This window comes from Mastigoproctus giganteus, chromosome 3, assembly GCF_048544385.1.
Source record: "Mastigoproctus giganteus isolate SK-2022 chromosome 3, ASM4854438v1, whole genome shotgun sequence".
NCBI lineage: Eukaryota > Metazoa > Arthropoda > Arachnida > Uropygi > Thelyphonidae > Mastigoproctus > Mastigoproctus giganteus.
The window spans coordinates 191,576,829-191,599,985 of record NC_143577.1 but is presented as its reverse complement, the minus strand read 5'-3'; the positions used below and the strand labels follow the sequence as shown (position 1 = coordinate 191,599,985).

The window sequence follows — 23,157 nt, the reverse complement described above, 5'->3', positions numbered from 1 at the left end:
TATTGATTTCATGTGGCTGGGTTTATCTATGAAAATGCCACGTCTAGGATAACCTTGTATAGATCTAATATGGATCGTAAGCATTTAAGTGGTGACTCCACTGCAAAAGACCAATCACCTTATTTTCCTGAATTCAGAAGAACTGTTCTCATCAGCTCTGGCAGTTGAGAACGAACTCTGTTCATCAAGGTTCGAAAACAGCACAACATCAGAAGCGAGGAAGTGATCATGATTGATTCATAGCTAAGGGAGAACTGAAAACGCTTAGCTGGCGTTTCTCTCTCTCTCTCTCTCTCGCTGTCTGACTAGTCTCGCTTCAACAACCAGAAAGAAAGAAAAAGGCCAAAGAAATCCATTAGAAAAAAAAAAAGAAATGCAGGAACCAGAGCCACAACTAGAATGATGCGAAGAATGTTGGGAAGAACAGAATGAGGGGGGAAGGAAGGAGTAATAAGCAGAGTTCGTGGAGAGTGCAACGAATGGTGAAATAACTTGTTCCAGCTTGTGGACATTTTTCTACCTGCTTGGTTCTTACTGAAAATGTTTTCACTTAATGTGGCTGCCAGTGATAATAAATGGCCTATTGTTGATAACTCTTTTTCGCTTCTTTCTTTACTCCCATGAGGGCCACCGGTTGAATTTAATTCAAAAGCAGCCTTCGCCATAACTAAATCTACCGCTTGGCTATGGATGTGTCAAATTTCACAAATTATAAATTCAAAGTTCTCTGTTTATATGAAATGGTTCATTCCAAGGACTCAATGTCAGAACAATTGGTGTCATGGTGTCCTTAACTCAATGGTCTTTTCCATTGAACTAAAATAATTTAATAAATATTAATTTTAACTATATAAGTTTAATACTGTGTGATGACGTAGATACAATAAAATTTAAATAGTTCTCCCAAATGCAAAAGTTCATCTCAAACGCAGACATAAAAGACGACTTTTGAGATGACTTTCGATCGAATGACCTCTTTCATTTGTCGGGATACTGAATGTGATCGCCAAGTTTTTCAGACTCTTCCACGCGTGTATTTGACATCCTACTGAGTGAGTTGGAAGCAAAGAAAAGCAATCCTAGCGAGAATGCTGGCTGCAAACATCGGTCAATGCTTGTCACTGAAAGTTTCGCTTCAAGTGGTTACTCTTTGACCTCATGCAATCAGCGAAGTATAGAATATAGTGAACGTGTCCCGTTTGCAAAATTCATACTCAGATTGCGAAACTGTATTCTATGTTCCCTCTCGATGAGAAAACCAACTACTTGCCGTGTCCACTGTGGTGGACCAAGATTAGTCCGAAGACCAGATTTCAGGTATCTTCTGTAAACAAGAAAATGATGCAAATTACTTTTAGACGCTTTCTCGCCACAGTATGTAGCATTAACAACAGCATAACGATAGTATAATGTATTAATAGTAGTCGCTATTAATAAAGAGCTGTGTCCAAACTCTATTAAAACTAGCACGCTCTGCTAAGTAAACACAACGCAGTAGCCGAAGATTGTGCATTGTCTCGCCTCTAAAGTAATACGTGCGCCCTTTCCATTATATAATAAATGTCGTAGATGAAAAATTAGAGGCACCACAGAACACAAAGAAACCCGAACCTATTGTTGCATGTTATTAGCGGGCAAAAATAGAACACAAGGGGCAAATGATGCGAAAATTACGTGACCATGCGGTTGAGAACGGAACTATAAGCTCCTTCATTAAATTACGTATGATATGCTAATAAATGAGAGAGCGCGCGTTGTAGTTATGTGCAGTAAGGACACGCTAGTTATAATAAACTATCGCTCTATTTAGAGCAAGCCATAATAAGCAATTATGTCTACACTACTCTTTGCTTGTAAGGCTTGCAGTAATCGGAGAGGATTATTTTCCTCCATCCAAACATGGAAGTGAGAATGGGATTAGTTTTGTGTTGTAACCAGAGTGTTTACGAACAAAGACGTCCTCCCCACAACTAATATATTGGCGGGTTTGGTGGATTGAATTGTTTTAATATAATCTTTATATGTTTAATATATTAAGGCCATGCGGTTTAGCACACCCTATTCGTAAATTTCGTTTGCATTCTCAGAATTCGGGATGAGAATTCGAAGGAAAGTCTTGGATCTCAGTCAGAGAACGACTAACTCGAATGGATTTTTATGTTGGAAGGTTTTACTTCATTAAAATATTCAGAAAACTTTAAGTAAGACTTAAAAAAATATATATCCACACGTGAGTATCATTTCTGCTCTTCTGTAGTGGTCCCTTAAGATTTAAAGGTCACCCTCATGAACTTAGTATTCTGTTCAATATTAAAATTAATTATAAACAAATTAAAAAGATAAATATATTGTCATATATTGCACATCTCTGGTGTTGTTATCAGGAGTCAACCATCAGAATTGCACAAAGACGACAATATAGAGCTTCTGTTTCTAAAGTGAAGCACATGCCATAGCAAAGCAATGGTGAAAATGGGAAACTTAAGTGAAAATTAAGAATTTGAAATATTAAAAGAAAAGTAAAGGCCAGAAGGAGATAAATATGGGGGGGGGGGAAAACAACCATATAATGCAATTTAACTGGCATGTGGTTCACAATTGACTAGACAGAGGAACAAAAAAGAAAACGTACGGACAAGACAGTAAAGAGCTAACCTAACCGATTTGACTAAGTTATATCATTAAGCGCACGGTGTATTCATCTTAGAAGTTCAGCAGCTGTTTCTCGAGGGCCTTTTGAGCTTCCTGATGCTTTTTGTGTTTCAAATATGGCACATTTCCAGATATTTCGAACACGCTCTATATAATTTATTATTGAAAAATTTAGATAAACCATCTAATGTGAAATTATTTTGGACCTATGGCGCTGCTTCCAGTTCTTTTATTTATGTTTTGGTAAAACATTAACATTTTGCTTTAATAAAACAAATCTTAATATTGGATAGGTTTTATTGTATAAAAGAGGAATGCTTTCCGGCTAATACATTTTGAAAGTCATGAATGAGGTAATATAAGGCCAAAAACATGTTGTAGATATGGTTTTCCATGTCAGTGGGCCTTTGGCAATTTATGGGAGGAGGAGGAACCTTACGAAGAGTTAGATTGGCATACTTTACTCTCAGATCTGCGAAGATCTAGGTTGGTATGTTATTTATCTAATATATATCCATCTGTAAAGTACAATGATAGTGTTATAATTTGTGCTAAGAAATAAACTACTTAGGTGTATTATTTGTTGATATGCTAAATTTCATGGATTGAGCATTAAGTATTTAAAGGTAATAACATTTTGAATAATTAGAAGCATGGGATTTGAAAGGATGAGCAATCAGCATAATGTATGACTGTATCTTTCTACCAATTAATAAGGCGTCTTGGGAGAAAAGAGTAGCGATAGTTAGTGTCTACTCCTTCACTTGATTTCTGAACAAAGGTTTGCATTGCTTTATAACCCGAACTTGCTGAAATGCACTTTAGGTGGTTTCCTAGCAGATGACCCAAGAGAGACCCTCTCCTCATCTTATCGCTGATCATCTCATCGTCGACGGCTAATGCTGTAGTGTCCAATAACACGCTGGTTAGACACTGAAGGATTAGAAGTGTGTGTTGGTCAGAAGAGTCCAAATACCTGGTCCAACACGCCGACGGACGGCAACGTGTGTGGGTGTGGCGCAAAGCAGTATGAGTCCATGGACCATCGTGTGTGGTTCTCACGATTCAGGCAGCTGGCAATGGTTACTTAATGTGGTAAAGTTTTGTTGGAAAGAACTAGGACTCCTGGTGCGTATGGACAAGCGTTTCACTGGTGAGGTCTACCAGCAGCTCTTAGGAAACCATGTGCACCCTGCCGTGTTGCAGTTTTTTTTTTTTTTTTTCCTGACAGAAACTGAATCTTCCAATTTGATAATATTCTGTGTCATCGGGTCTGCATATTCACGAGTGATTCGAGGAACACAGAAGATATCACCCGTTTGATTGGCCTCCAAACTCGCCTGATCTCAATTCAATTGAACACCTGCGGAATGCTTTGGAATAGGAAGTGAAGAGTATGGAGATACCACTGTTATATATTCTCACATTGTGGAAAGTCTGTAGATCCCTGTGGATGTCTGAAGACATCCATAGTGAACTGCAGTGGAGTCAATGCCTAGACGAATCTCGGCTGTCATCCGTGCAAATGGTAGCCCAACACGGTATCAGGTGGTCATAATTCAGGGTATATTACATATATGCAATGATTGTGTATATATCAATTCTATTATGTAGTTAATCAATGTGTATGTCTAATAGCACTTGAACTGTTATTTTGTTCCTTCGTGATTTTAAGGTCAGCGTAATTTAAATTGTGTGAATAATGCAATGGTTTTAGATAGTGGCGCACAGAGCAGTTTTGTTTGGTAGATAGAGGTTTGGGCGTTGTTATTGGTAGCTTTTATAAAACAGATCAAGAAGGTATCAAGGACAGACTCTAATGTAACATACCTTGGGTCTGTTGAAATTATCTTATTTACTTTAGAGGAATTGAGAGCCGTTTCTAAGAAAGTTAACATTTCCAAAGCTCCGGGGATCGATTTAGTAGAGAATATCGCTGTTCTTAAAGTGATTGAGCTTTATCCTAACATCTTGTTAAACTTATATAATAAATGCTTACTTCAAGGTACCTTTCCTGGGATCTGGAAAGTTGGTTAGATCAAGCTGTTAGTTAAGCCGGGGAAAAAACCAAATGACCCAAGAGGGTATAGACCAATTTCGTTATTGGCTAATTTTCGTAAAGTTTTTGAAAGATTATTTTTAAGACTGAACCAAGTCATGGATAAAAATGGTTTGACCCTGCCTTATCAGTATGGTTTCAAGAGAGAGCATTCTACGGAGGATGTCATTAATGATCTCATGAATTTCACCAACCAGGCAGAGGATAAATATGTGTTAGCCATCTTTATAGATTTTACTGGAGCTTTTGACATGGTGTGGCACGAGAGTATTCTGTCTGCATTAAGGGGTATGCAATGTCCAGACTTATTGTATAGGACGATACAGAGTTATTTGTATGGTAGGAAAATTATACTGAAAGCTAAGCATCTACAGTTTAATAGGAATCTTTCGAGAGGGTGTCCTCAGGGGTCTGTATTGGGCCCACTTTTTTTGTGCATGAGGCACTGTTAAAATAGTAGACCAGGCCCAGTACCAAGTGATTATGGGCAGCCATTAGGGTCTCTTCGCCACCAGGGAGCGGCTGTGCAGGTGACAGCTGCTCCCTGGTGGCGAGGAGACCTTACATACAGGTCTGTTTTGTAGAGGTTCTGCACAAATTCAGTTTATCAAGTGGAGATAGACGGAAGTCTAGGTGCCACCTTAGCCATAATAATATATAAAACAAGTAGAGATGCAAGCCTCTTAATCACGAGTTTCGTAGCTAATGCACTAATTTCAAACAAATGACATTGCCAAAGGATAAGCCCCTATTCTTCTCCTTATGCGTGTCCTTCGAGAAGGAATACGGATGCCATTAGCGCTTCAATCCATTTAAAGTCTTAGCACCTCACTTAGGTCTACTCGTAGATGCATAATTTACAGATACTGAAATTTGCAGAACTGGTCTTTAATGGTTAGGGCCCTTTTCTGCCCCCGACTAATCGTGTTGCTTTTCTTTGCACCCCCTTTCAACAGATCATTAATTATTCTAAATGGATTTTAATATATACCTAATCGGGCAGCCGAAAGGTCAAGCGCAACAATGCAGTGGTACACGTGTTTGAGTCGACCATGGTTCAAACCACGTGACTTGTAAATATGATCACGGTCTTGTATTCTCTATCTATTCTATACGCTCCTCTGATATTATGTGGTCGTTAAATTACCTTAGTATAAGTTCGTACAATTATTTTTATCCTTCGAACAACATCTCTGTTCTGGATCTTCCCTTTCTTTCTTTCCTCCTCCCCATTATGCATCACCAACCTCCGTTTCCATTGGTCACTGTCTGAGGCCCATTGCGATTACTGCCGATTACGCAACATCAGCATAGGCCAGTGATTACACGTGTACATAGTTAAGTGGAAAATATATGAGACATTAGTAAGGGGAAAGAGGATTTCGCATCGCACGAGGTACCAGCATTAACTCTTCATTAGGCGAACTGGCTGACGCGTCCGGCACACAACAAACAAATTTAATCCTCAAGCTGCTCTATGCGACTGTCTTGGCTAGATTAATATGGGTTGCAGGCACCCCTTGACCCCCACCTCTACAGCCTTAATTCTTTTGACTCTCACACGTTGCTGATCCAAGCTGCGACAAGATTAGCGATTGGCGACGCATTATGAGTAATAAAATGCAAATGATCGTATATTAAGACTATTGGCCACACACTTAGAACTGTCGTTTGAGAACTTTACTATTTCGCTCTCCCCGTGCTCCTTCATCTTCTCTCCTTAAGTAGCCATAAGCGTGGAGAACACATCGAAGTATTAATTATCTTCGGCTTAGTTTATATGCAAAGTAAATATGATATACATCCCGAAGAACTTAATTATACGTTCAGTTCGCGTCGCAATGACAAGTTCATTCGCGAGATGAGATTAGTTTTATGCCAAAATAAGGTTTATATTCTAAAGCGGAATTGCTCGCATTACTTAAATGCGTAATAAATGCCAATTACAGATACTTCGCGGCGATATATTACGTCCGCTGGTACGGAAAGGTGGTCGGCCATACGACTTCTTTCAGATTACACTTCATTCGCAAGTAAATACCGCGTGCTCCATAATGAACGTGCTCAGCCCAAGCTTATTTTAATCTAACCGGAAGAAGAGCTTTTTCAACCCCAGAAATGTTCAGAGAATAAAATTAATTTATTGTATAAACAACCACCCAGAGATAGAGAGGTTATGCTTAAAATAAGTTGCTTTCAGTGCATTAGCAACTTAGGTCAACTTCTGTTTTCTGGATGAAAAGCCCCAGTTTCCAAGAGGAAAAACCATGTTACCCTCACCTGAGATCGACTAACTCAGCCACGTTGTGAAAAAGATCCATAAAAATTCCTCCCATCATCGACTGGACTCGAACTCGGGTCTTTTCTAAGCGATGTGGGGAGGACAGTGAGTCTACGAACTGTGCTACTCACGGGGGCTGTCATGGTAAACTCGTGACACTGCAGAATGGGAGTACTTATTGGCATCTGCACGTCTTCCCCACAATCATTCCACGTTCGAAGTTGGAAAGATCTCGACCGATCCATTCTTCCTAGCAGACACTCAACTGATCGCCACCTCTGTGAACTATGAGGTCCTCATCAGCCGATCTCGACTTTGAGCCTTCACCAGTGTCGCAGCCCAATGTATTCCTACACAAGGAGGTTTTGCTAATGCAAAGCCAACTCGGTGTATATCTTTCACCTTAGGAAAGTTTCATGAGTGTAATCCAGAGAGCATGAGCAACGAGCTTGAGCAAGTCGCAATGCCAACCAGGACCCTTCATTTTTTTATATTAGAAATGATCGAGGGAGGATGGGATTGCAGTCAGGCAACAACTTAAGCCATTTATAAAGAATTTCACGAAGTCCGATCAACCAATTAGACTGCTGATACCTTATTTCCGATAGTGGGTTTGATAGCAATCCAAGATATATTTCCAAGAAAAAAAATTCTATAAAATATTTATAGAGCATGGTAACTTATTGTATTCAATGAAACGATCCAAGTGCGAACCACCGAAATCACTTAAAATGCATCTACCACATCCCATTCAGGAAAGGGCGAGTCTCTGTGGCATACGAACAATATGTGGTTCCTTTATTTATCATGCGATGCAACACCATTTGCGATGTTTATTTGGGATGAAGTGGCCAAAACTGCGTTTGCATTTTACAGCAAAACAAGCATATTAATTTCTTTGGGGTTGAGTACCTTCACAAGGTGTTCAGGTATCCCCGTCAAGGTGTTAGGTACACTCTAATGTGACTTTTTTTTTTTTTTTTTTTTATATGGCAGCCAACTTAATCTATCTCTCTGTGGTCAGTATAGGAGTCCTTAAGAAAATTCGGTTTTCTATTCAGAATTTATTATTACAAACATGAAAACATTAAATCCATGAGAACTCAATTGTTGCGAAGCGCTTATAGAAAGACATCTGAGCCCAATCTTACTCTCCATCTTTTCTCCCACGTGATATGGTAGTACACTCTAATGTGACAAGAAAGTTCGGTATCATTTTCCGTTTCAAGGTGGCAACTTTTAATCAGATCAGTAGACTATCTGAGATAGCAATACAGTACACCTGACGCAGCGTATTTGTTAGCTCGAAATGCAGTAGCACCTTCGTTTATGTTGACCGCGGTTCGAGCTCATATGGCTGCTAAATACAGTGATCATTTAGCAATACAGTATTGTTCTACAAAAAAACACGTATGTACCTTGTACGCACAAAAGATGATGGTTTTATTCGAAACATCTTTCGTGTTTCTTTTAGGTATTTTGATTTGTATATAGTGATTATGAAATAACAATGAAATGTAACGAAAATGCGAGACGAAAAAAGATTTTCATCATATGACAAATACAGTACTTTATTGTTGTACTCGTACTTCTGCAGTAGTAATTGCAAGAAGTATGATTGTGACGTCATGCTAAAATGGCTACAATAAAATGGGTAATTAGGCTTGTGGCTGCAGCGGATGTCGCCACTTCCTTTATGCATTTTTCGTGATTGATCAGTTTTACTCTGTTGTAGGTGCCCCAAGAATGTTTCACATCAAAAAGTCTTTCGTCCTTGATGGCAGTCGAACTTGCTCTTCCACCACACGGTTGCAAGTTTATTATAAAAAAAAAAATTTCATATCATACCAGGGGCGTTTGAAAAGTTCGTGAGTATGACGGGCTTATTTGAGGAGTGTGGTAACATGTTACTTTTCAACAACCCCTTTGAAATCAAACTTTTTCCACTGGTGCTTCAATGCGTTGATTCTAGCTTTGAAGGAAGTTTTCACTTGGACCTCTAAGAATGCATCCGCTGAAGCGATGACGTCACTGTCGGTTGGAAAATTGAAGCCAACCAGGTATGTTTTTAAAATTAGGAAATAGATGAGAGTTCGATGGTGTTAAATCTGTTGAATATAGGGGAGAGTCCAGGATTTCAAAGCAGCACTAATTCAGTGTAGCCATGACAGACTTTTGAGCAGGCATGCGTTGCTTGGTGGAACAAGACTCCTTTACAGAGTTTTCCTCGGAGTTTCTTTGATATTTTCAGGCAAACGCCTCATAAGGTCTGCGTAATGTTTAGATCTGCCTGTGACAGTCTGGCCTTTATAAAGGTAATTCACTAACAACACCCCATCAGCATTCCAAAAAACCGATGCCGTCACCTTGCCACCCGAAGGAGTCGACTTTGCTTTTTTTTAAGGGGAAGATAAGCTGTGTTGCACTGTTTGAACTGCTCGCCCTAGGGGCGTTGCTTGGGCATCTGTTCTGTTTCTTGGCCAGTCAGTAGAAGATTTTCTTTGAGCAAGTCTCAAAGCTACTGAAATTGCTTTTTTTTTTTTTTTTTTTTTTGGAGAGGTCTAGAACAACCTAGGTCTGCAGTTATAAGAACAAAAGAAGATCTGGACAGTTCTGGAGACTAAACGTTTCAAGAAATTAATGGGAATAGAGAAATTAATAATTACAAGGTTAAATCTTCGAGAGATCATGCTAAAGAATGTGAATGGTGTTCCTTGTGAAGTTTGTGCACAGATTTTAACCTTGTGGGATCAGAACTAGTAACAATAGATTTGCAGAATTGAGAACAAGGTTTTTCTTGCAAAGTTAGAGGAACAAGAGAAAAGGTCTCTGGCAGGACTTACTGAAAGCAGCGAGGCCCATCTTAAAGGATGAAAATGTTCAAGGGATGCTAGCTACCAGAAATAAAAAAAAAAAGTTATGATGGAGAAGGAAAATGATGTTGAAGAAAAAGTTTAAGGTCTAAGGCTGGTAGTCGAGAAGTCACGGAAACTGAAGACGAAAGTCTTGATGTTGGGAAGGACGTCACGAAAGTGATCCTCATGAAACGCAGGAAGAATATATGCAAACTGGGAGTCCTTCCGTGAAAGACACTGCCACTGTAGTGCAATATTACAAATGTATGGCGTTGGACATATTGCAAAGTACTGTAGAAGAGAAGTGTACTGTGTTCACTGCTGTGCAGGGTCACTCCTATAAGAGCTGCCCGAGTATTGATGAACATCCTAGATGTGTTAATTGTTTTAAGAAAAGATTGCCAGCTGAGCATTCAGCGATAGATAGAAAGTGTCCAGATGATTTAAAGGCACTAGATCTTAAACGAAGAATTAACTATGAATAATTCTAATCGTTTCAATTATAAAGATCATGTAGTTAAATTCTCAGTGATCAAAGGCAGTTTCTTCCCAATTCCTTATTGTTGCTGAGGAAAGGTCATTGGACATCTTATTGATCCAAGAGTCTTATTCTTTCTTAGGTAAAGTGCGAGGTATCCAAGTGCATTTCGGGTCTTCCAATGTGGGTGAACCATTTACCACTATTTTGGTTAGAAATCCAACTTTTGTTGTGACTATTATAACGTCTCTTTCCTTCCAATAGAGTATATGTTGTGAAGTGATGTGTAAATGGTTTCTCCTTACTGTAAGTTTAATGATTGGTTGGAACCATACATAGAATATCTTGAAAGAGTTGTGTACGAGACAAATGCTGTCTCCACGCTCTGGAGCGGGGAAAGCTCTGATGATAGAGATGTTCTTCTCTAGGAGTTTCACTCTTCTGCGGGGTGAGGAGTCTGTAAATGATCCTGATCAACTACCGACCTATTCCTTAGTACATGAGGAATCATATATAGATATTACCATCTGTCCTGATGCTATAATTCGATATGTTAAGGAGTGGACTGTGCATGAATCTTTAACAACTAGTGATCACAGGTACATTACATTTGAATATAGTGTAGTTGGATAGTATCGTGCATGAAAGGAGATCAGTCGTTTTTCTATGCAGAAAACGAACTTGGACCTCTTTGATTCCAAGTTAAGAGATGGTATAGGAAAATTGCAGGATTATCAGAACGTGAGTACAAATAAAAGATTAAAGATTAAGGCAGAAAGTTAGCTTGGAAAATTACTGAAACTTTGAAATTTGCTTGTCAGTGTTCAACTTAGTTATATTCTGCAAAGTGTACAAGTTTTATTGTACAAATTTTGTGTTTTGGTGGACCTCCGAATTAACTAGGTATAAGTATCTTATTAGAATATCTAGGAAATGATAAAGATGGAGAAGAAGAAAATAATCGATATATGGACCTGAAGGAATTCAAGAATATTAAATTGTATAAAAACTTGCCTTGGCAAAATTTTGTAAGTCGACAAAGTAATATGGATCCTTGGAGATCTATTTGTAGAATTGTAACGGAGAAAGTAATCTTTGACAATGTCACCTTTAGTGTGCGGGATGAGAGACAGTTTGATACGATTCCATGGGATCAGTCTGTTAGATGCATTTTGCAAGAGTTCTTTTCAAGCGATAGATCAAAGTAACAATGAAATTCAGATAAATATTGGGGTTGAGAATTTAAATTATTTTTCTGATGAGTTGGAAGAGTCCTTCTCTCAAGATGGTCTGCACTAGTAGCATCGTCACCACACGCTGGTAGAGGCCCTGGTTCGAATCTCATCGATGACACTAAGAACTTTCATGGGCCTTTTTCAAAACGTGGCTGAGTTAGTCGGTCTCAGGCGAGGAATGCATTGTTTTTTCTCCCGTAAACTTTTTTCCAGCAAAAAAAGTCGACCTCAGAACGCACGCAATTTACAGACAGTGTACAAGGAGAAATATGGCTTTAGTTGCTGATGCTTCTTGACACCCTACAACAACATCTCAGACTTTTACTTAATCTAAGTAAAAGCGATAGTGAAGTCTGCAATATTTACTGCGGCTAACTGCATTTTTCTGCTTTCTCAGTGTTACATTGCTTAGGGAGTGTATTGGGTTAACAGCACAGTGGCCGCACAGCCTTTCGCTGCAACTCCACGTGACGCAAAAAAGAAGGAAAAAAAAAAAAAAAAAAAGGCAGAATTAATGATCGTAGCTTTCGCCACCAGCCGAGAATGTTCCTGATTATTTTCCCCTGATTACAGTAGCATGGGAATAGAGAGAAAGAATGAGAGTGCACATTCTCTGTGTTCAGAAAGTTTTTTTTCATCCTTTATGAAGTGGGCTTAAAAACATTCCTGTGTTCATTTTGCTCCCACAGCGGCTTAAAAAACCATAAGGCATTTTCCCATACTTCCATTCTGCGCTGGCATGTCAGAACAACAAAAGCAAAAAAGGTTTTTAAAGCACTACTCTATCAACTTTCTTTGAGTTAATATTTCTGTTATAAGACTACAAGAGAAAAAATACATTTAGTAGCTATATTAAGAACGAGCATTAACAGATGTCTCTCTTACTTGATTCATCCTAAGGAAAGGCTCGGAAGATGTTTATAAATGCACCGCTAACTTAGAAAGAGCACGAAGAGAGTTAACAGGCCGTTTGCCATTCTATACAGAATAGGAATATTAAATAGAAATAAGAATTTAAATATTTATGATGCATCCTCCTAGCATCTATGAGATAATTGGTGATTTTTAATAAATAAACACTGAATTTTCATGTAATTATCGCTGATTATTTTATATCTATAGTGAAAATCAATATTAATCTTTGCAGGGTAGGGCCAAGGTGTGTGTGCACTGCACACGGGCTCCGAGCATGGCAGGGGCCCTCTAGTCGAAACTAATATATAATTACTATCTTTCATGAAAGATTAAGGTGCCCGATTCCTTTTTAAACGGACTCTAAATATCACGGGTCGGTCCTGACTCTTTGGTTAACTAAATACCAGGTTTAGGTCTCTAAAAGTACGATAATTATTTGCATTTGGGAGATGGGAACCAAATAAAAAAAACGTGCATAATGGCCAGGAGTAGAAATCTACCTCCACACGTAGTAGAGGTAGATTTGAACCACGGCCACAACAGTAAAAAAAAATCCTCTCGGTGTTCGAGATTAAATTAATGGAATGGAATGGGGTGGCGTACTAAAGGGTACTCTGGAAGTTGAGAGAATCTTGGAGACGTTATTATTAAATCCGTAATATATAATTTAGAATCTTAGAGAGAGAATAAAGTTACGGAATCTTCTTCCCCAGATTCTAATTTGCCAATGGAAGGCGCTGACCACAAATAGAGGCTAAAGGCTGAAAAGTTTTTTGCAATATCCAACAAATAGATCGTGGAACACAGTGACAGACAGACAGTTGTTAAAAAGGCTAAGGGAATAACTTAGTAGGGCGAAGGTCTGGGAGATTTCTAATAGGCTCCAGTTATGGCTGTTCTCTGCTCTTTGTTCCCAGATGAATAAAGAAGGAACGGAAACTCATTCTTTAATTGCCGTTTCTCCTTAGCAAATGAGTTCTAAACAAGCTGCGAATATATATAGCGTTTCAAGCTCATTTCCATACAGATTGATGTCGAATTAACCAAGCTGTTAAACGGGGAATAAGAATGATGGTCCTTTGTAGACGATTTCACTGCTTCCAGACAAGTATTCATTACGTGTCTGAAAGATATTAAATAGCAGATGAACACCCACTTGATTCCCGTCAGGAACTCGAATATATGGAAGCCTCCCTCAATAAATTATCCACGTTTTTAAGATTCTTGATGTAACTTAAAAAGAACTTGGCCACCGACATTAATATCTTTCCTTTCATACTAACCATCTTAACATTCCCTCACGTTCACAACCCCACTGACAAAAAACAATCGAACGCGCATTCCCTTGCATGCCGTATTTACATCTCCGGTGCATCCAGGTGGCGTTTTCTCAGCGACGGTGGACGTGACAAAATACGCCATTAATAACTTCTTCACAGACATTGCGGAAGGTCATTAGTTACCGTGCTCTGCCTCCGAAACCGTTTTCAAAGAGGCACGTACGACGCGGATCACCTCGTCGATACGGCACGTTATGTATTTTTATAACAGGCGACTCTTTGTGGCGTTAATTAATTTGATGCGATGAATTTTCGCCCCCGCCCCACTCCCTCCTCCTCATCCACCCTTGTCCGCGGAAATGGAAGACGGATGACTGTCGAAGGACGGACAGCGCTTCGCTAACGTCGGCAGCCGCCCCGGGAGAGAGCAGATATTTTTAATAAGCCACATAATTCCGTGGGTTTAGTTTGTTTTCTTAAGATTTCAAACGGCGCACGTCTCGTCATTCTTAAGAACACAACGCACTTTTGTGTGTGCTAACGTGTGAACTCGCCCTTATGAAATCATTTGGAATTTTTCTTCAGTGAAATGTCCTTTCAAAACTGTTTTCTGCGAACCCCGAGATTTACGTTAAACGACTCTAGCAACCCCTATTCTACTGGGTTCAAAATATTCTCAAAGCAGCCATCTTGTAGAAAATTTTATATATTTTTTTTCTTTGTTTATCCGTGGTTGTAATGAAATATCATTCGACCAACCTCAATTTCGTTTAACCTCAAATTATTTATATCTTATAGTTTCAACCTAAACCTGACTGGCATGTATTTTATGTCCGAAACAGAGACTAACGGTTGATATTTTCACCTTAATTGCAATCTTCATGATTGGTTATTGAAAACTGATAGCAAGATTGTTGTGGCAATAATCTGTTGCTTAGTATTTCATTTTGTGTTTTAAGAAAAGGTTATAAAAAACATTTAAAACATTCTTGAACATAATGCGATATCCTCTGGACTTCGACTTTGTGGAAGAAATTTTATATTATAGCAAGATAATGAACTGAGACACAGCTCTAAGCTGTACAGGGACTTCGTAGCAGCTAAACAAGAGGAGGAGACATTGCAAATTATGGTGTGGCCACCGCAATCGCCTAACTTAAACCCAATAGAGCTTTTATGGGATTATCTTGTCTGTGAAGTGCTCATCTTCACAAAATTAGGTCGGGGAGTTTGGAGTTAAACCGTACAAGGTTGCTGGCATATTGATGCATGTGTTGAATAGTTTTGGAGAGAGAGGGTATAAATTCAGGAGAGCAGTGCCCCTGGAATTTTATAACTAAATTTTGTAGTAGTGTTTCAGAAGCATCAGTGACTAAGGCCATAATTTGCGTGTGTTGTGGTTGGTTTTCTGGATGAAAAACCCGAGTTTTCGGGAGAAAAACCATGTTACCCTCGCCTGAGACCGACTAACTCAGCCAAATTGTGAAAAACGCCCATAAAAGTCCCTCACGCCATTGACAGGACTAATTCGGGTCTTTTCCGCCCGGTATGGAGGAGGACGGCGATCCTACCAACTGTGCTACTCAGGAGGGCAAAAAATTAAAGCACAATAGCCAATTTTTAGCAAGACTTCGATGCAACTACTTGCGTTTCTCTTCACAAGAATGCTTTTGAATGCTTCCTAGGCAGGAGGACTAGAGTTTTCCTCCTTTAAGCTTTTCCGGATTTTTTTATCTTTCGAAACATGATTAATAAGATCTCATAAACGTATAAGAGTTCTTATTTCAGTAGTTTAAACATTACAAACTTAAATAAGGGTGTGATTATTGCCTTACGCCATTTTTAATACACATTTTAACCAACGAAAAAAAAATACAAGCGTGTGTGATTTCAGAATAATAAAAGCAATAAGTTAGTTTTTTTCCTTTGCATATTAAAATAACATTTGCCATTTTTGATATTTGTTTATATCAGTTAACGCATTGTGGGTCATGAAGCAACTCGCTATTACTGCGTTCTTAATTCTATAAGAAATTATCACTGTCAAGGTCTCTGCTAACGTAGCACACCCTCCAGAAATGCTTCATTTGATTAAGTTATTTGAAAATCGCCTTTAAATTCATTGTACCGGTTAGAAGCCACTTTGTCGATAAGCCACTGATTACCTTACTGAATACCCCCCCTCCCCTGTATTTATGTGCTCACAAAAATCGACCTGGCCTTTAAGCGAGTGAAGCTACTTAAATTAATACTCTTTCCCCTTCCCTTCCCCCCTGCTAATTGATGGTTTGGCCGAAAAACACCACTCCTTACATAACCCCAAAATAAGGGGAAAAAAAACCAAACAGAAAGAATAAAAAATAAAATAACATTGGTTCCTATAGGGACACAGGAGGCAACAGACACGCGCACGCGAGAGCTCACTTGCAGGGTTTGTGCACGCAACCACGATACGCGTGGTCGATTTCTTTTGTTCCAATTAATGATTTTTTTTGTGCTGCCTTACCTTCCCCCAGCCATTACCGATTGCATCTGCTTAAAAGTTAGTAGATCGATAAAAGCAATTATTGCTAAGGGGAAACAGAAATTCCACTAAAACTTTGGGAAGGGGAAGGGAGGGAATTAGGGTTAATGTGGTGGAAATAGCTAGTAGTCGGAGGAAGGGAAGATCTTCAATATATATGTACTAAGGATCACATGTTCGTGTTTATGTATCAGATACGGTTGGCAAAGGAGAGAGAGAGATGAACGCACAATGATACAGCATTATCGAGATTATGAGTAGTCTTCCATTCTGCAATAGGGACTACTTGGTCTATAAGACAAACCAATTGGTGTCGAGCATTACAGATTCCAAAATAGAACCAACTCCATTAATCCATCGTGCTTCCTTAAGAGGTATCCAGCCTTTTAAGGTTTCACACCATCTTTGGAGTGGGTCTTTCTACTGATCTTCCATGAGGTTAGAAATTTATAATCCTGGTTATTCAAATACCAGTTTCATGTTTTGATTTTTACTGATTGCTTAGCATAGTTCTTTGGTAGGATTCATGGCAGTAATGTAGTAAAAGCATTTATAAATACAAATATTTATTAAGATACTTAAGTAACTTACCTTGCAAAGAAAGATGCTGCAGCTGATGGTTGGGCTGTAGCACCAAAGGTATTTCCAACGCAAGGAGAACTGTAGGAGGTTCCCTGAAGAAAGGAATGCTGGGAATATCCACTAAACGATAAGGAATGAGGAAAAGGGGGTTTAGATGGTGATGTTCCACTACACGCAGCTGCCAGCCCTATAGAAAAGTAGGGGGTACTGATGTCGCTGTAACCACTTGATGGAGATGTCAATTGGGATGTAACGTGCACTGGATGTCGAGAGGCAGCACTCTGGGGCGGTTGAGTAAGATTATGTTCTTGCAAGGCTTTCTGTGTAAAGTTAGCAAGAGCGGTTGTGGAAGGGTTGAATCCAGGGGTGTGCGGCGAATAGTGGTGCTGACTGTAGGTGTTGGTTGGTGTTCCAGAAATGTTCAGTGTGGAGAGCGACATCTGAAAAGAGAAAAAGAGAAATTCAGAGATTCTTCCATTCCGTAATAGCGACTGTTTGGCTCAAGAAACTTTAAAAAAACATTCCAGTTACCATACATGTCATGTTTTTAATATTTTAAGGCATCCAACATCGTTTTAAAGTGCAAACAGATCCTCTTTGAATGACATAAAGGCGCTTCTAGAAACTGCTATACCTGTCAGTTTGTCTTTGCGATATAACTAGCTCTGGTCGTTGGAGGGTTGTTATTTTCCAGTTAAACTTCGCTAACGTTAAAATAGGGTGAATTTGGAGGGAAGCTTGCATAGAGTGAAGATGTATCGCCAAATGGGAAAGTTACAACCTTCTAGTGGTGTAACTTAAGCCTTCCTTCTTTACTTGTCCTCTGCCATCAATTTCGCTGTCATTTAGGAAATATTTGGGGCTATACATCTTTGAAATAACAGATTTTTTCGGCGCCTTCTTCCAATAATCCTCTCCCCTTCCTGTTCAAAAATGAGACTTGGCGCATATTTATCGTTAATGTCCGTTTTCTAGCAGTGAGATATACATATGTGACATTATCTTGCATATCTACCAAGTTCTTCGTCTTAGTATCATTAATCTTCACTCTGGTGTCTTATTTTTTCCAAGTTCCGCATCACTATGCCGTCTACCATATTGCCTTCCCTCCCTTTCCAGGAGGACAAAAGACTTACGTTCCATTAATAATGTTCTTCTTCTATAGAAATGTCAGTGGAAGCAACGAGGAAACAAGACTCCTCACAGATCGGCACGCGCCAAACAGCTTGAAACTCTGTTTATTTCATGGTTGCTTAGCTACCGACACGCACAAGTCGTTTTTCCTACAGTCGACCACTGGCAGCTTTTCGAATGGGAACTCGACACCTCCGCTGGGTTGGATGACTTGAGATCACCCCAGGAAGTAATGATTTAATACAGGGTCCCCGGCAGTGGATTCCTTTTCTTTAATAACTTCTTGCAGGCTGCAGGAAACTTTTTCGTCTATTTTTGAACGAATTCTAAAAACCTTTGAGGACTTTAGAAATAAATCCCTCTCTACAGTTACGATTTCATTTATTTTCACAATGCGTTAAAAATACGCATCCCTATTGAAAGTTAGCAAATTGCCAGAATAGGAAGAAGCCCTTTCGAGAAAAAGAAACTTGAGTTTCCTGTTGAAGTCCTTTATCACTTTTCCAATTGAATGTTGATCTGTAAATGTTATAAGAACTAGTCTAAACAAGAACATTAAGCTAATATATATATATTTTACTTTCTATTTAAAAGAAAAGAATCCTAACTTAGAATCAGATTTAAAATCCTAGGAACTTGTTTCTGGAATTTTAAACCCACTTGCAAGCAAGTTCCTTCTGCCATTGGCAAGATTTGAATTCGGAGACTTTACATTCAAGAAATAGGTTTCCTTTTTATTTTTGATTCAATATAGGCACGTCTTGTCACAAGAAGCGAGCGCTCTGATTAAAATGCCCAAGTGGAAGAGATTTAAATTACATTAAGAATTAATGCACAGTTATATTGGACATACATAAAATTTGAATGCACTGAACGTTTCAAGAATTATAATTCAAATCCTCATCGTAAACTTGACTAATGGAGTTAGATTCATTTGATATTAAGGTCTGGTAAGTGAAATAATGGGCCTTCTGCGTGACCGTGTCGAATTCGTACGGAAAAATATGGCTATTTCGTCTGTCCAGCATGGAGTTGAAGAAATTGAGTTCTATTGGAGTGGAGACTGGAGAAAATAGCGATTCTGCCGCATTTCATCCAATGGCCAGCAATTTGAATTAGCTCAGTTACGTTCCTGGAGCTACGAACAACGGTTTCAGTCAACCTCCATATGTATTGACTTGCATTAAACGTCCTCCGTGGGAGTATAATGGCTTTGTCACTTGTCACTCCTTTGGAGAGGTCTGGGCTCGATTCTTGTCAAGAACTGGAGGAATTTCTAAGTCCCTCTGCAATCGAGGCTGTACTTAGCCGGTCTAAAGCGGAAGACTAGGGTTCCTTCTTGAAGAACTTGGGGTTTCAGCTTGCACAACACGCAAATCGGCACATGAACATACGTTTGCACAGATGTATATATGGTGCAATATGGTCTAAGTCGCTGATGCACCTAAAGCTCTACAACAACGACTTCAATGAGACATGCGCTGCACTAAAGATACGTTCCAAAGACAAAAATAAATAAATATTAAATAAATTATTTATGTGGAAAAAGAAAAAAGCGCAGATGTTCTTTTGAGATTACATTTATCATTTTAATAAACTATAAAAATATTACTAAGGGAGTAATCCTCTCTACCACGTAATTCGTCATCTCCAGTCGCCAACTGTTTTTCTCTTTAGTATAAATTTGATGTGAGCGATGAATATTAATAATAATGTGAGCTATAAATAGTCACTCGCTTATTTATGCAATGGCTCAGATCATCATCATCATCATCAGCCATTTTCAATCTACTGCAGGATGAAGGCCTCTCCAGCAACTTTCCAGTTGCTTCTGTTTTGAGCACTGGACATCCATTTACTACCCACAAACTCATGAATTTCATCTATCCATCTCCGCCTTTGTCTTCCAGGTTTTCTTCTAGCTCCTCTTGGATACCATTCTGTTATTTTCTTAGTCCATCTGTCATCATGTCTTCGAGCTATGTGTCCTGCCCAAGACCATTTTAGTTCTTTAGTTTTGATAAGAATGTCCTTTACTTGAGTTTGTTGCCTAATCCATGTGTTTCTCTTCTTATCTAACAGTCTTATTCCCAATATGATTCGTTCCATTCTTCGCTGTGTGGTTCTCAGCTTCTCTTCCATTCTTTTGGTGAGTGCCCAAGTTTCACTTCCATAAGTCATGGTGGGGAGTATACATTGGTCCATTATTTTACGTTTCAGACAAACTGGGATATTGCTCTTCAGTATGTGACTATATTTCCTGAATACTATCCATCCAAAATTTATTCTTCTCTTGACTTCCAGCCATTTATCATTATTACAGCTAATAACTTGTCCCAGATAAGTATATGACTCCACCTTTTCAATTACTGCTCCTTCAATCATTATTTCCCTTTCTGTGGCATACTTGTTCATCATTACTTTTGTTTTAGCCATATTCATCTTTAGTCCAAAATCCTTACTAACTGTGCATAACTGATTAAGATTTTCCTCTAATTCTTTGGGATCATGGCTTATGACCACAATGGCTCAGATACTAAGGGCTAATTTTCCTTAAAGAACTGATTTCCGGTTGTTTAATTTCCTTTTCTTTGTCTTTGTAAAGAAGTTCTTCGTAACAGGAAATTGCATCTTTTAATGTTCCTTACCACAGCCCGCTATCATTCCACATTAGGATCGTTTTCAGAGGTGGTTTTCATTGCTTGGTTTATTATATGAAAGCGCTTTGCATGTCAGTACCTTCTCTAGTGCAAATTCTTGACCTGCACCACATATATTAATTTTATTAAACACATTAAGAAGTGTATTAAAACATTTGAAGATATTTTCTGCATTTTTAAAACATACTTATAATTTTAAGTACGTTGTAATCCACAAAGATGTGAGCTATCACGGACTATGGCGTCCATTGTGTTGACAAGTTTAGACTCTAATGGTTGGCAGTGCAGATGCGCGCAGTTCCCCAAACTCTCTGAATGGTAAAATACTCAATTACTCTACTCCAAAGTTCGAGTTTGAATCGTAATTGTCACAGCAGGCTGTGTGCAAGTTTTCGCATTGAAATCGCGAACTGAGTATAAAGCAATTTCGACATTCCCCGTGTACTACACTGTGATCGTGCATGCAATGCGTGTTTCCAGTGTGTGTTAAACACGTGTTGTAGTTGGAAAAGGTGTGCACGCACTCATTTCACGTTCAAAAGATTCTTTCATAACGAGCATTCTAACTTTAAGCTTGCTCAAAGTTTTGCTAATTCATCAGCTTGTTTTGATGGATGAGTTGTTCACGATTATGCAAATGTCTGCTGGTAACTTCTAACATGATCCGAAAGCTGCTCTTACGGCAGAATCCCATCACCATTAAATAACAGGAACGAAGTAATAATGTAATTGGATTCGTGCGGATGGCCTTATTTTTAAGTAATGATGAATCCGTGTGCGCAGACGTGATCACAAGGTTGCAATACGCATCGTAATAATACAATAATAAGACACGATTCCATTCGAAACCCTCGCAAAAATGGTTTCATTCTCGAGGTAAAATGAAAGAGGAAACATTCGCAAAAATATTACCACATTCAGTCGATTGTTGGTACAAAATAAACCAAAATAAACTGTACATTTCCTCGCTATCGTTTGAATTAGCTCAGTCTCGCGCGAAACATCGCGCGCTCAATTTGCAGCAGTCATTGTTGGAAACAGACGACACTGAATTAGCCCAATGGGGTTGCACGCAATGTCTGGCCATTGCTTGTTATATTGACTGATTGCTCGAGTACTTTCTTGTGTCAACAGAAGGTAGTCTGGTGTGACAGAAGAAAGCAAGCAATAAACACGCAAGTCAGACAACTTTCTCAATCGGAAATTTCTCCATTAATTAAGAGAAATTAGCCAATGAAATAAATAAGGAACAGGATATTGTTTTATATTAAACATTCCAGTTCAAAGTTCCTGGTTGTTTATTCTTTGTATATGGAGATCTTAACATTAAAGCCTTTTGCAGCAAGATTCGCAGATGCAGCAACCGCAGACGGAGAATTTAGGTGTTCATCTTCGGATGCCATCTTCAGAAATGTAATTAAACCCAGAGGATCTAAAAAACCGTTCTCATTTCTCTAATGATCGAACCATTTAAGTCAACGGATGGGAAATTTTTGTGCAATTAACTCCTTTGAAACCGGGCGCATCGCGGATTCGTTGTGTCGCAAAGTGGAAGGTATTTAGGATGGATTATAGGTAATTTCTATGTGCGAAGCCTAACACTGGACTAGGCAAGGGTAATGGCAGCTTTCACGGTTTGCTGGAAGGGCTAATTGCCTTCATTAAGTGTAGCACTGACTTAGAAGATAATTACCAACAGGAACAGACGGGGGAGACCGCAAAGGTTTCTGAGATTTAAATAGTTCCCGGATTAAGGCTGTCTGCCTCAGTTGCGCATGCGCTTCGGAGTTTTCGAATTATTTGCCTCTAACCGAGCGTGTATTAATTAGTTTGGCAGCTCAGGTGTGTCATTCATTTCCAGTGTGATTCCTGCAAGACAGTTCGCTTTAATTCTCATGGCTGGACGATTTTTCTTACCTTTCTATTTAAAAAACAGAAAGAAAGAAGAAAAAATCAATCTTCGAAAGGCTTAACTGACGTTATATCTCTGAGTTCAGGATAACTGGTGGATATTGCTGTCAGTAATTAAGTTTCAGGCCGTTTTAATTAGCACGACTATCACTTTTATAGGATTTAGTGGAAATTTCTTAGGAATATTCAAATCTTTTGAGTTGGTCGCTTTCACCTTAGAATGCTTCCAATAGAAAAAAAATGACTAATTTATAGAATGATGTCAACGGCTCTAAAGACACATTCATTTAGCAGTGGCCATAACTATAGATGATAACGCTTTGCTCATAATTTTTCTTGAATGAAACTGCCCTCCATCTGCCCAGGTGAGGGCAGCGGTTGTAAATTCTGTTCTACCTACAGGGTGGAAGAAGCCAGAGTTTAAATCCTGGGTCAATGACGCAAGGGATTTGTGGGCTTTTTTTACAACTTGGCTGAGTTAATCTGTATTAGAGGAAGATCGGATTTTTCATCCAGGAAATAACAAACCAATCGAAGAATACAGGAAATTACAGGCACAGTATATTGACGAACCATAGTCTTAGTTGCTCT

At 38.9% G+C, this 23,157-nt stretch overlaps 1 protein-coding gene across 1 annotated transcript in view; it reads right to left on the bottom strand.

Annotated features, from left to right (window-relative positions):
- Window positions 1-23,157, bottom strand: part of LOC150088524 (uncharacterized) — a 142,255-nt gene that overhangs the window by 59,000 nt on the left and 60,098 nt on the right. Inside the window, exon 3 of the mRNA XM_090370215.1 lies at window positions 16,871-17,301. Within this exon, the coding sequence (XP_090226341.1) occupies window positions 16,871-17,301 (431 nt within the window). The remainder of the gene's footprint in view (window positions 1-16,870; window positions 17,302-23,157) is intronic.